Genomic DNA, 12,045 nt, shown 5'->3' on the forward strand with positions numbered 1-12,045 from the left:
CAATATATAATCCCTGCTAAATTAAACTCGGTTTTGGTGTGAAAGTCTTAAACTCACAGAATAAATCTTAATATCCACGACCTACACGGATGCTGCCATGGCAACCGGCGTCGGATCAACTATTCCACTTTCCCAGCATCAACAGAAATGTAAATAATGATCTGGGAGCTTGACAAGGAGAACAGACCTTCCAAAAGGACAAAAGTTCCACCGTTCAAATTCTAACTTTCAACAGAGGTCAATTGCTTCTGTTTGGGGATATCAGTTTCAATTTCATTTTCTTTACTGTTATCTATTATATAACCTTTAGTGTTCTTTTGTTCATTTGCGTTCTTCACCACTAGTTTACACAGCATTTACAGACAACAAAGACTGTTTATACAACCTATCCCTCATGGCGGCCTCGAGCGGCGCGTCATCTATCTCAGTGACCGTTCGGGTGAGGCCATTTACAATACGAGAAGCTGCACAGCTTACAAAATGTGATGATTCGATGTTCTTCCTGGGGGACGGCTCCCTTGTCCCCACCCCGAAACTGATACAGAAAGGCATTCGACCTGTGGTAAAGGTCATGGATGATAAGTGCTTGTGAGTAAATTGCTATCCGGTTACGGATCGGATATTCTGACTTTTGTCAACCAGGGTCTTTGACCCACCAGAAGACAACCCAGTACATCGATTTTCTAAATCCGTGGTCCCAAATGGAAAGCGTGTGAAGGACCAGACGTTCATGTTCGATAGAGTTTTCGATGAAAACACGAGCCAAGGAGATGTGTATGAAGCAACAACTCGGAGCCTGCTAGACAGCGTGCTGGATGGTTACAATGCCACCGTCTTTGCGTATGGTGCGACAGGCTGTGGCAAAACCCACACCATTACAGGGACTGCTCAGCAACCGGGTATTATTTTCTTGACTATGCAAGAACTATTTGAACGGATCGCGGATAGAACAGATGAAAAGGTCACTGAGGTATCATTATCGTACCTGGAAATTTACAACGAGACCATTCGCGACCTGCTTAGTCCCACCAATACTCCCAAGGGCGGTCTCATGCTCCGAGAAGACGCAAACCAAACAGTCTCCGTGGCTGGGCTTTCCAGCCACCATCCTCAGAACGTTCAGGAGGTGATGGATATGATTGTGAGAGGAAATGAGTCTCGCACTATGTCTCCCACGGAAGCAAACGCAACATCATCTCGGTCTCATGCCGTTCTCCAAATTAACGTAGCGCAAAAAGAGCGTAATGCGGATGTCAACGAGCCACACACAATGGCCACATTGAGCATTATAGACCTTGCAGGAAGTGAGCGAGCGAGCGCAACAAAAAACAGAGGGGAGAGGCTGATCGAAGGCGCCAATATCAACAAATCTTTACTAGCATTAGGCAGTTGTATAAATGCTCTATGCGATCCTAGGAAACGCAATCATGTCCCCTACCGCAATTCGAAACTCACCCGGCTGCTAAAATTCTCGTTAGGAGGAAACTGCAAGACGGTAATGATCGTCTGTGTCAGCCCGTCCAGTCAACACTTTGACGAAACACAAAACACCCTTCGGTATGCAAACCGAGCAAAGAACATACAAACTAAAATTACCAGAAATGTCTATAACGTCAATCGCCATGTCAAAGATTTCCTTGTTAAAATCGATGAACAAATGGCTTTGATTAAGGAGTTGCAACAACAACAGAAAGATTATGAAGCTATCGCTTTCGCGAAGTTTAAGAAACAATCCGAGAAGAAGGAATTGGTAGTTCGTGAGGGAGTGGCTCGTCTGCGCAGTGCGTATGAACATTCAGCCTCCGAAAGAGAAGAAAGGGTCAATTGTATGCTGCGCTTGAAGCAAGTCAGCCGTCGCATCTCAATCCTCTCCTCCTGGATTGCTGCATTTGACAGTGTGTGCGATGCTGCTGAAAATGAATCCGCCTTGTCCAACCTCCAGGCCATTCGGAAGACTGCCCACGGAATTCTCGTCGAGCTAGAGGGCAGCAGACAGCATTACCACCAGAAGCTTGCAAAAAGTAGCTGGGATCGAGGCATTAACTCTGCACTGGATATCGGTATTAAACAGCTCCAAGAACTTGAAATAGCAGATGGTGTCGATACTGCCACCCTCGCGCGGGAAGCGGAGTTACTTAGAGCCAACGCAGAAAGGGAAGCACTAGGGGCAATTGCCGAGCAGGAGAAAGGAGGCGACTTAGCAATGATCCAGATGTTGCTGCAAGCCAATTTCGAGACAATTTCTGCAATTGAGGATATCATGCAGCTTCGCGAGGAGGATGCAGTTGCAGCTGGTAAAAAAATTCTTGCAAAACTCCTCACGTCCAGTACAGCTGCTACGGCTCATGTAGTCAAACCTGATGGGAACGTACCGCCCATCGAAGTTTTCCCACCAAGCAAGGCGGGTACACCCAAGCGCAGGAAGCAAAACAGTATGGGGCCCCCCGCATCGTTGCCAAAACCTATCAAAGCGGTTCTGTCTATAGCACCCCATGTATCCCCATCCCCAGCCAAGCCTTCTCCCAGAAGAAGAAAGATAGGGCCAAAGAAGGGTGTTAATTTCACACCAAAGAAGCTTCAGGCGAAGAGCAACAAGCGGAGTGTAAGATGGAAGGACGACGTAGAGGATGGAACGCTTGCAGAATTCGAGAAGACTCCACAAAAGGTTGAAGAATCGTCTCCTGATACGCCCTCAGTGGAGCCGCAATTACCGCCAATGCATTTAGTGGCATCAGCCATTCCCCGTCGAACGTCGAATGGCTCGAGAGAATCGTCACCCATCCCCAGCCCTCCTACCTCGCTCATCGTCCAGAAGAATAGCCGTTTCAAGGCCGGCTTCCTGTCCAAGAAGCCGAACGGATCTCCGGTTCCCTCGGCGTTGCCAAGGCTCCCCTTATCGTCGGACAGCGAACTTTCTCCATTACGTGGTATTGAAAATAGCAGTTTCCTAAATCGCAAATCTCTTGACCATTCTGAGGCTGATGATAACACGAAAAGCAATGTCAGCGGGTCGTCATCAGACAACGAAGATAGATGGAAAATGGACAAAAGTGACGCCTTGATGATACACTCAGCGATGAGACGCATTTCCGGAGCCCACCATGGAGGAAATCTAGCTTCGATGGCCGCTGTTAATAGAATCCATCGACGACGAAGCCCAACTGCTACCACGAGCGTAAGCCCTCCTAGTGAAAACAGCAGCACGTTCTCGGCGTCCCAAGCGAGGAGGATGGTGAAAAAGGAGAAGGACGATTCGAAGATTAGCGTTTTGAGCCCAAGAACCGTACCCATTATGAAAGCAAATAGCCAGCGACGGACGACAATCGGCGACGCGAAACAAATAGGCCTTGCGTCCAGAGAAGGGATTCGGCTTAGTTCTGCCACAATTTCAGGCGGTGGGTCGTTACGGGGTAGTTTACAGTCCGGGACGAAGGGTTCCTGGAGATAGCTCTGGGGCACTTTTCACTTTAATATAGATCCTTTTTAATTTGTGGAGTTTGTGGGCGGGCTACATATGGGTGTTTCGGGAGCTTTACCTGGTGTCCTGGGATATTCTGTCACGAATTTTTTCCCTTCAACTGCATGTATTTTAATCGGCTTCTTTAGCCTTTCTTTTCGTTTACTCTATGCCTTCTATGTTCAATATATCCAAACAATGCCTATCCTGATTTTCAATTTTTCTTCCCCCCAATTCACCTTCGATTGATCGGCTCTCTCGTTCGATTATTCTTTATTTTCACACCTTCTGGCTGTCCGCCATCATTGTTCGCTTCTTGATTAACTATAGAACGAAGGGAGTTGTTTCTGAGGCTGTGAATCTGTAGTTTTTGCTCATGGCTTGATATATGTCGTTGATGTGTCGATATGTAGACAAAATCGTCCATGAGTTCCTCCAGCAAAACAGTTGATGAACCAGCCTGGTTGCATCGTGTAACTCATAATGTGGCAGTGAGAGAGTCTATTCGTCCGCGCACCCCATACACCCACACCAATTTTGCCAACCTGTGGTTTTGGAGATAGATCCTTGGAGGGCACGCAAAGCCCAATCCAACGAAATGCCAAGTGGAGATACTTCGAAGGTTTTGACATTGGAAATCAGTACATTGAAGTCAATTTAAACTCAGGTTCGGGGCAGCGCCATGTGGAGCCCATTCTCCAACCCCTGACCCAAACTGGGGCTTATAAGTATAAGTTATCTTCGAATGATAACCCTACAGAGCTGTTGTTGTTATGCTCCAGGCAGCATGTGCGGAAAAAAAAGAAGTCCATCGGCTTGTTGTCAGGTAGTATTTTACAAAGCCCAATTGTTATCGACTACCAACTTGAAGGCTAGGAACAGGCTTCTCAAGCAGGATCAGAAGCTTGAATTTTACCCATTGTATTTTATTTATACCACCTTCGTCATCGATTGCTTGGCCCCGTACTTCACACGTTAGATATTCGGAGTTCTTTTTTTTTTTTTTTTTCATTCCCAACCATCTCGGAATTCTCAGTTTCTGGGATGTGAAGGTCCAAGAAATTATAAGTTTGCTGCGGCATCTTCATCATTATCTTCAAGTATAGGTTGAGTGGAAAATTGCAATGTCATATTTCCAGAAAAGTAGGTGGGGATTGGGGGGGAAAGCTTCCATAATTCGCAGCCCCAAACAGCCGATTTTGTAGCTAAACAGAACAGTGTTGGAACTTGGAAGGGACTTTAAGACAGTTAAAAGTGCGCCACCACCTGGAAGTTGGTCCCAACGTGAACATAGACTGTATTTACAGAGCAGAAATAATTCGCTACCAGATTAACTGCTATAGCCAGTTTTCAATTGCTCCCTAGGCTACGTGCAGGGTATCGGCAGCCTGTTGGGCTGATTAGTAAATAGCTTTGGGGTAGTTAACTAGAGATGAACAACAAAGTCCTGGAACCTTGCGATGTGTCCAGTAACTTATAAACCCCCAAACCATCAATAACATAACAGCCATAATTATCTCCCATCTGATGATCGCATTTCCCCACCAATGGCTCTCCCGTTCTCGTCCATCATGCCGCCATTCATGTCACGATTAATGCGCCACTTCTCCACCACTACCCCCTCCCTCCCAGTAACACCAGAATCACTTGCAGCCCGCGGCTTTCCCGAAAACGCCCAAGTAGCCACGATCGCTGCTGGTTGTTTCTGGGGCGTGGAACACCTCTACCGGCAAAATTTCGGTAGCGGAAAGGGGCTCCTAGATGCCAAAGTTGGATATTGCGGTGGGGATACGACGCATCCGACTTATCGGAGTGTTTGCACTGGGGAAACTGGCCGTACGTCCTTGAAACGAAAACATGCCCTCCCCCCGCGCCTGGCCTTCCCCACCTCCAAAAGAGACAAACACCTTAACAAGATCTCTTCATCTCTAACTATTCCATGCAGACGCCGAAGCCCTTAGAATAATTTTCGACCCGTCTCTTGTTACGTATCGCCAACTCCTCGAATTCTTCTTCCGCATGCATGACCCCACCACCCTGAACCGACAAGGTGGAGATGTAGGGACACAATATCGCAGCGCAATATTCACACACGGCGAGGAGCAGCAGAAAATCGCCGAGGAGATCAAGGAAAGGGTGGCTAAGGAGTGGTGGAAGCGGCGCGTTACGACCCTCGTTGTTCCGGCGGACCAATGGTGGGATGCGGAAGATTATCACCAGCTATATTTGGACAAACATCCTGGTGGATATGAGTGTCCCGCTCAGTGAGTTTTTCCCTTTGCTCTTTCCCCTCCCTCTCTCCCCTCCCCGCTTCTGCTCCCCGCCTGCGCCTAGCCGACCGCGTACTCCCACTCAGAACCTAAAACAAAGTTCCACGGCGGCCATTGTTTGCCTCGTATTCGTTTTTGGCTGGTGATGAGGAATGCTAAGAAATTACTGGTGCTGTGCAGTTTTGTGAGAAAGTTCCCTCCCTTGTCTGAATGAATGGCCCAACCTAAGTGGGGAGGTTCTATACGTGGGGGACCTTTTGGAGACAAGGTAATGCAGGCGCGAAGCATTATCAACTCTTGAGACCTCCTCTTTTTAAATAAATTTAACTCGGATAATTCATGAATTGAGTTGTATGATATTTATACTGTAGTTGGCTTACGCTTGCTCTCCCCCCACCCCCTCGCGCTCTCTCTCCCCTTTACTTTTTGTGTGGATATCGAAACGCCACCCCTTGATATGAAATAGACCCATGTAGCACGATCAGAGTGGCTTTTAATACAGTTTATGGCATCTTCTATTTTCAGCCGTTTTATATTCGATTCTCTTGCCCACTTGAACATAATGACTGACCTTCCCCTCCCTAAGATGACTTGGCTCAGTCCACTCGGAATTTGACTGTTGGATGCCCACGACATCCAGTTCGCGACAAAAGCGATTCATGAGGTGGACCTCCGACTTCGGTGGCGTCTAGCGCGTGGGAGAGATGCAGCAACCCATGTGTAATCCATGTAGATCAATTCATCCCTTCGTAGATACGAGGCGAGTTTCGGTCCAGGCGTCGTCCAAGGCGAAGAGACAAAAATGGGAAAATTTTTCAAAAAGCACCATGCTGCCATTCCCTGGTATCTTCCCTGCTATATGTAGGAACATTGCATGTAATTCAATATGACGGCGACAGGGGCAGTTGAGGGTGTTGATGGGTGTAATCTGCTTCCCAATTATCTCGAAGTGATAAGTCATAAGATGGTCATATCAACACGATAAGCTCATTCTCCACCACAGAACGCAGCTGGTGGTCTAGGCCTCTCTCCTCCTCGTCCTTCCTCCTCCACACATACCCCACAGAGACAGCAACCCCGCGCGGTGATGTTCCTCTTTCCCTCCTGCATTTCTCTGCTGCACCTGGTTACACCCGGATCACGGCGGTCCATGAGCTAACAATCCCATCTGACACCAGACGAGCGAGAAGGTGAAATAAGGATCAATTAGATACTGATTGTTGGATGCAAGCGGAACCCCGCCTAGAAAGCCCAAAAATCAGACGACAGCACCTCCAACCACGAGATAGCACATAAAATTCAATCTAGAAACTGTGGTTCTATGACTTGAACATTTTTACCTCACACTGGTCGAGCCTACCCCGAATTATCCGGGTATAACCTTACCTTCCCTGGTCCACTCGTCCGGTTCCGCGAGCTCAACCAAGCTTGCCTCAACCAATCTCCTGCCTTTGCAATCTGTGCATTGAATCCTGTGTTTCCGTGCTTTCCACTTGCTTCGTGATAATGCATGCCAGATGGTATTGCGACCCAGGAGGGTAAAACGCCAGCAGGGCAAGACTGTGGTATAAGTGCACAGGTACCGTGCTATCCACTCCACCGTACATAACTGAACCGCATCCGACACCGTTGCTCCTGAATCGATTTGTAGAGTGTGAGGTTCTTGCTCTTATTTTCTTATATCTCTTACATGCCCATATCTGGTCTACCTCAAGTATCGTCGTTGTCGTTGTTGTTGTACATCTCGCCAACAGCTTACTTCTCCCCTTCAGCTACAAGGCATAATATTGCTGCGATCTTTAATCTTTAGGCAGATAACGCGATATTTTTTTTGATCCAGCTTTCCCTTCGTATCGTTTAGGCCGATTTTGGTATATAGCTGGAGTCTTTTACAAGGGGCCTAGGAAGCAAAGCGGAGTGACGAGATGCGTAAACAGCTCGCCTTTAAGACCACCACTCCATGTTTCGTTCATGCTATGCACCAGACTTCTGTTAAACCCCCTACCATATGGAGCCAACATGGGGTTAGATGCTCTCACCATGGCGCTGCCCAACAGCCCGAACGCCCAGCTCCTGCAACTGGAGGGCCGTCGGCAGCTCCTAGGTCAACGAGACCCTTTGCCACACTGAATTCCTCGATACCGTTTACAAACCCGACGACAGCTCCTCCATTGTCTATTTTGCCCTTGTCCACGATACTGCGATCTCTCTTCGTTACCACTATCTCCTCCTCACCTCTTCTCTTCACGCCATCTTTGGCTTTCCTGTCAGTCGTGGCAAACCCTGAGTCCACATTTCTAAATCCTGATCGTAACCCTATAATAAAGCTGATCATGGGACAGACGTTGTACGCACAATTCTGTGCAGGAGAGACACCAGCAGAGGCCAAAGTGAATATCCAAAAGTTGAAGCAGATCGGATATTCTGGTGTCATATTGGGGTATGCGCGGGAAGTCGTTATGGATGAGAACGAGACCCGTGCTCTTGCTCAATTAACCGATACAGAAGAAACAGCGGAAAGCAAGGCTCAAGCCATTGCTGATATAACAGCTTGGAAGAAAGGAACCCTTGCCACAGTCGATCTAGCAGATGATGGAGATTTCGTTGCATTGAAATTCACAGGAGCCGGGAAAGGGTCGGTCCACCAGCTGTTGCGCAGATCCGCACCATCACCAGCCCTTAGAAAAGCGATCATCGAAATTTGCGAGAGGGCTAAAGCTCGCAATGTCAGGTTATTGTTTGATGCTGAACAGCAAGCAGTCCAACCAGCCATTGACGATTGGACTCTTGAATTCCAGCGAATATATAATAAGGGACTGGACCAGCGAGCTGTGATATACGGGACATATCAGGCATATCTCCGTTCTACCCCGGCAACTCTCTCACAGCATCTCGCCATCGCGGAGGCGGAGGGATTCGCACTGGGCGTCAAGCTCGTCCGGGGTGCATATCTAGGCAGCGAGCCGCGCCATCTAATCTGGGACACAAAGCAAGAAACCGACAATACATACGACGGCATTGCCGAATCGTTGATTAAGCAACAATACGGAGACGTTCTTAAACCCCATAATTATCTGCCATCATCTGGGGGCACAAGGATAACCAGCGCCCAGAGGAAAGAGCAGCAGTACCCTCAATTCCCCAAAGTCGATCTCCTCCTAGCCTCGCACAACCGCGTCTCTGTTGAACGAGCCAAGAAGCTTCGAGACGAACAGAAGCGCACCAGTGGGGCAAATCAGATCGAAATGGCCTATGGCCAGCTGTTCGGCATGGCAGATGACATCAGCTGCCAGCTGGTGCAGGCGGGGAAGTGCGCTCGCGAACAGCAGGCGGAAGGGGTAATGGTGGATGTGGAGGCGCCAAAGATATGCAAGTACCTCGTGTGGGGCACAGTGGGCGAGTGTGCGCTGTATTTGCTTCGGAGGGCGCAGGAGAATCGAGATGCAGCGTCCAGGACGGAGGACACTAGGAAGGCCATGGCGAAGGAGCTGCGAAGGCGATTGGTGGGTGGTTCTGAGGGGAAAAGTTAGTCGATCCAATGGGGGAATTTTTCTTTGTTTCTTTTTTTTCCGTTTTCTTCCTCCTTGGTTGGTTAATGATTTTTGCCGTTTTGGGTTACATCTTTGGCCTTGTTTGATCGCGGGCACATCCCATTTTGGAGTGCAAGTTCACAAATATACCTTGTTAAGCAGGTAGATTTGGCATTAAGGAACATAATTCCTGTAAACATTTTTCAATCAGTGGGCGAGTAACTAGTTGATGCTCACTTTTCTGGGGCAGCGGGAGGAACATTCCACATCAGAGTTAAGCGATGCTATGTCAAAAGAGATTAATAACTAGTTATGAGATGGAATGCATACCGTATTAATTAACCTGTTGCTATTTTTGCTTTACATTGCCAGCTCCTCTCTTTCTTTTCTCTTCATTATATATATAACTTAGCCAGTGGATATTTCCCGGGCCATGCAGGAAGCTTGTCGCTACCACTTGTTTCCAATTTCTGTTTTTTTCCTTTGGGCCTCTTTTCCAGCGGGAGGCTGTAAGTTGACATAACTATTTAAATTAGCTGCAACAAGTTTCTTGCTTTCGGAAACATTCCCACAAAGAACTGTTGCGAAAATGCTTTGAACTAGCTAGGCAGGTTCTGTACTGTACAGTATATTCATTCAGGCAACAAGTGGAAAAGGTCAAATATACCAATAAGCAGGTGAATGAATGAATGAAAGTTAGCTTTCTTTGCTTTAATGATGGTATTGAGGGTTTTTGTCTTGAGGATGGCTGGAGCTGTCAGACATAGATAGTATGGACATAAACATAAAAAGTCCGCAATAGAAAGTAGCCTGGTATAATTCCCTCGAAATATTCTAAGGGGTATCTATTATCTTTATTTTCCCCCTGTCGCCCCGGGCCTCTCAACTTGCCTGGGGATTTTTTTTTAGAAAACAGAATAAAATAAAACTGGGAGGATGATGTTTTGAAGGAAGCTACAAGCAGATTCAATCAACACTTGACAAGTTAGACTTCATTTATTCCCTAGGACTGGTGATGGGGATGTCAAAGAGAAAGAAAGAGAGAGTGAATGAGATGGAGTCAGGGACTCATTTATTTATACAGCAGATTGCTGCACCACACCCACCCACAGAAGTGTTATTCAACCCCATATTCCACCTCTTTTTCTTGCTTATTTGTTCTTGTTGATTCTTTTTGTTTAACACATCTTCTGGACACTTCACTTCACTTCACTTCTTCTTTATTCCTCTGTCCTGCTCTCTCTCTCTCTCTCTCTCTCTCTCTCTCTCTCTCTCTCTCACATATGTTCTCATCTCTTGTCTAGCTTTGCACAAGCTCATATCTGTTACTGTCTCTACCTCTTTTCCCTCCTATTTTAAAAGACAATTAATTCATGAGCTTCCATTATTTCACCTGATTGATTTTGTGTGCATCTTCACTTGTTTTACCACAGGCTTGTGCTCTTCGCATCATTGTCACATCTCCACTTATCTCCACTTCACATGCTCCTTTTACAACAAAAGGGCCACTGACAACAGGGCAAGGAAGGTCAGGTCCTGGCCATGGAGAATGAGGGGCGCGAACGCATTGATGATGAGATGATGGTAGTTGTAGAAAAACTGAGGAACATTACTGAACATGTAAGTTTTTTCTTCTGAAAATTAAGAAAAGTTAGGAATAGTTATGGAATGGGAATTTCCATAGTTTAAGTCAAAAGGACTTGACGAAAAAGAAAAGAAAAGAAAAGAAAAACGGGGAGAACATTTGGATGTTTGAATTTTATAATAACCACATCTTTCCCTCACCGAATACAGTTGCGCAAGCTTCAGCTCCATAATGCGGCCAATACTATCTCAAAGCACACTCACGATATCATCGAGGAGTTTGGTGAAGTCATGTCGAAGCTCACAGACTCCGAGATCGTGATGCATCCTGCAGCAGTACGTACTTGGCTTTTATCCCATACTAAGTACTTCAGGGCCCTGGCTGGTGGAGGGATTTGTATGGCTCATGGGACTTTTCTTCTTCTTCTTCTTCTTCTTCTTCTTCTTCCCCCCTGCTTATATTCATTTAGAAGCAGGCCAACCGGCTCAATGGCAACGTAGGTGCGAACGAGAGCCACGATGAACGCGGGAAGATTCAAGTGCAAGTTTGCAAGCCGAAGGAAAAGAGCCTCCTTGACTTGGCGTCTTCTCCACCGGCTCCTCTGCAGGCTAATCTGTGGGCAAAGATAGCAGTCGCAGCTCCCCCTCAGGCCGTCCGTCAAACCAATGGATTCCACAGCATGACTCCACCCAAAGCCGAGACCAAAGCAATTCCACTGGTCCCTATCCGCCCTGTTGTGCAAGCGTTGTTGTCACACCCAGCCATGCCACCGCAACCAGCTCCTGCTACAAGGGGACGACGGACTGGGAGAGCCGGCATCATAATCGTCGAGGGCAAATTTACACTCGGCAGCTTGAACAAGCTTACCGCGAGGATCTGCGAGGGTGCGCTCTACAGTGTTGAGATCCACCATCACACGGGGTTCGCGGAGATCATCTTCCAAAACGCAATGCACGCGAAAGAATTCCTGGCCAAGGACAAGTACACGATGGAGAACACGGGCTTTGGCCGTTTCGGGAAGGGCTTCACGGTCAGGCACGATAGGTATAAGGAGCGGGGATGGGATGCGGATTTGGAGAAGATGGCGAATGGCAATCGGGAGAGGCGTCGATTGACGTTTGTTCGCCCCAAATTGCTGGAAAGGCCCGATTCGCTTCGGGCGCTGGAGGAGGAGCTTGAGCGGATGGCTGGGCCCGAGGGGAT

At 47.5% G+C, this 12,045-nt stretch overlaps 6 protein-coding genes across 6 annotated transcripts in view; 4 read left to right on the forward strand and 2 right to left on the reverse strand.

Annotated features, from left to right (window-relative positions):
• Nucleotides 1-394: 394 nt before the first annotated feature.
• Nucleotides 395-3,517, forward strand: HCBG_00477 (kinesin family protein; the record flags this gene model as incomplete). Its single annotated transcript, XM_045427527.1, has 2 exons — nt 395-588; nt 643-3,517. 2 exons carry the CDS (start codon nt 395-397, stop codon nt 3,446-3,448), a joined length of 3,000 nt encoding a protein of 999 aa, XP_045291502.1.
• A 175-nt stretch (nt 3,518-3,692) lies between these two features.
• On the reverse strand, nt 3,693-4,089 carry HCBG_00478 (uncharacterized protein; the record flags this gene model as incomplete). Its single annotated transcript, XM_045427528.1, has 2 exons — nt 3,693-3,917; nt 3,982-4,089. The coding sequence occupies 2 exons, from the start codon at nt 4,087-4,089 to the stop codon at nt 3,693-3,695; spliced, it is 333 nt and encodes a 110-aa protein (XP_045291503.1).
• Nucleotides 4,090-5,028: 939 nt separating this feature from the next.
• Nucleotides 5,029-5,725, forward strand: HCBG_00479 (peptide methionine sulfoxide reductase msrA; the record flags this gene model as incomplete). The annotated part of the gene is made up of 2 exons (XM_045427529.1): nt 5,029-5,293; nt 5,403-5,725. 2 exons carry the CDS (start codon nt 5,029-5,031, stop codon nt 5,723-5,725), a joined length of 588 nt encoding a protein of 195 aa, XP_045291504.1.
• A 741-nt stretch (nt 5,726-6,466) lies between these two features.
• Nucleotides 6,467-7,239, reverse strand: HCBG_00480 (uncharacterized protein; the record flags this gene model as incomplete). The annotated part of the gene is made up of 3 exons (XM_045427530.1): nt 6,467-6,582; nt 6,787-6,850; nt 7,114-7,239. 3 exons carry the CDS (start codon nt 7,237-7,239, stop codon nt 6,467-6,469), a joined length of 306 nt encoding a protein of 101 aa, XP_045291505.1.
• Nucleotides 7,240-7,652: 413 nt separating this feature from the next.
• On the forward strand, nt 7,653-9,257 carry HCBG_00481 (proline oxidase PrnD; the record flags this gene model as incomplete). Its single annotated transcript, XM_045427531.1, has 1 exon — nt 7,653-9,257. The coding sequence occupies one exon, from the start codon at nt 7,653-7,655 to the stop codon at nt 9,255-9,257; it is 1,605 nt and encodes a 534-aa protein (XP_045291506.1).
• A 1,542-nt stretch (nt 9,258-10,799) lies between these two features.
• Nucleotides 10,800-12,045, forward strand: part of HCBG_00482 (uncharacterized protein) — a gene marked incomplete at both ends in the record, with an annotated part of 3,234 nt that continues 1,988 nt past the window's right edge. The window contains 2 exons of the mRNA XM_045427532.1: nt 10,800-10,877; nt 11,312-11,962. Of these exons, the coding sequence (XP_045291507.1) occupies nt 10,800-10,877; nt 11,312-11,962 (729 nt within the window). The remainder of the gene's footprint in view (nt 10,878-11,311; nt 11,963-12,045) is intronic.

This window comes from Histoplasma capsulatum, assembly GCF_000150115.1.
Source record: "Histoplasma capsulatum G186AR genomic scaffold supercont2.1, whole genome shotgun sequence".
In the NCBI taxonomy this organism is placed as follows: domain Eukaryota; kingdom Fungi; phylum Ascomycota; class Eurotiomycetes; order Onygenales; family Ajellomycetaceae; genus Histoplasma; species Histoplasma capsulatum.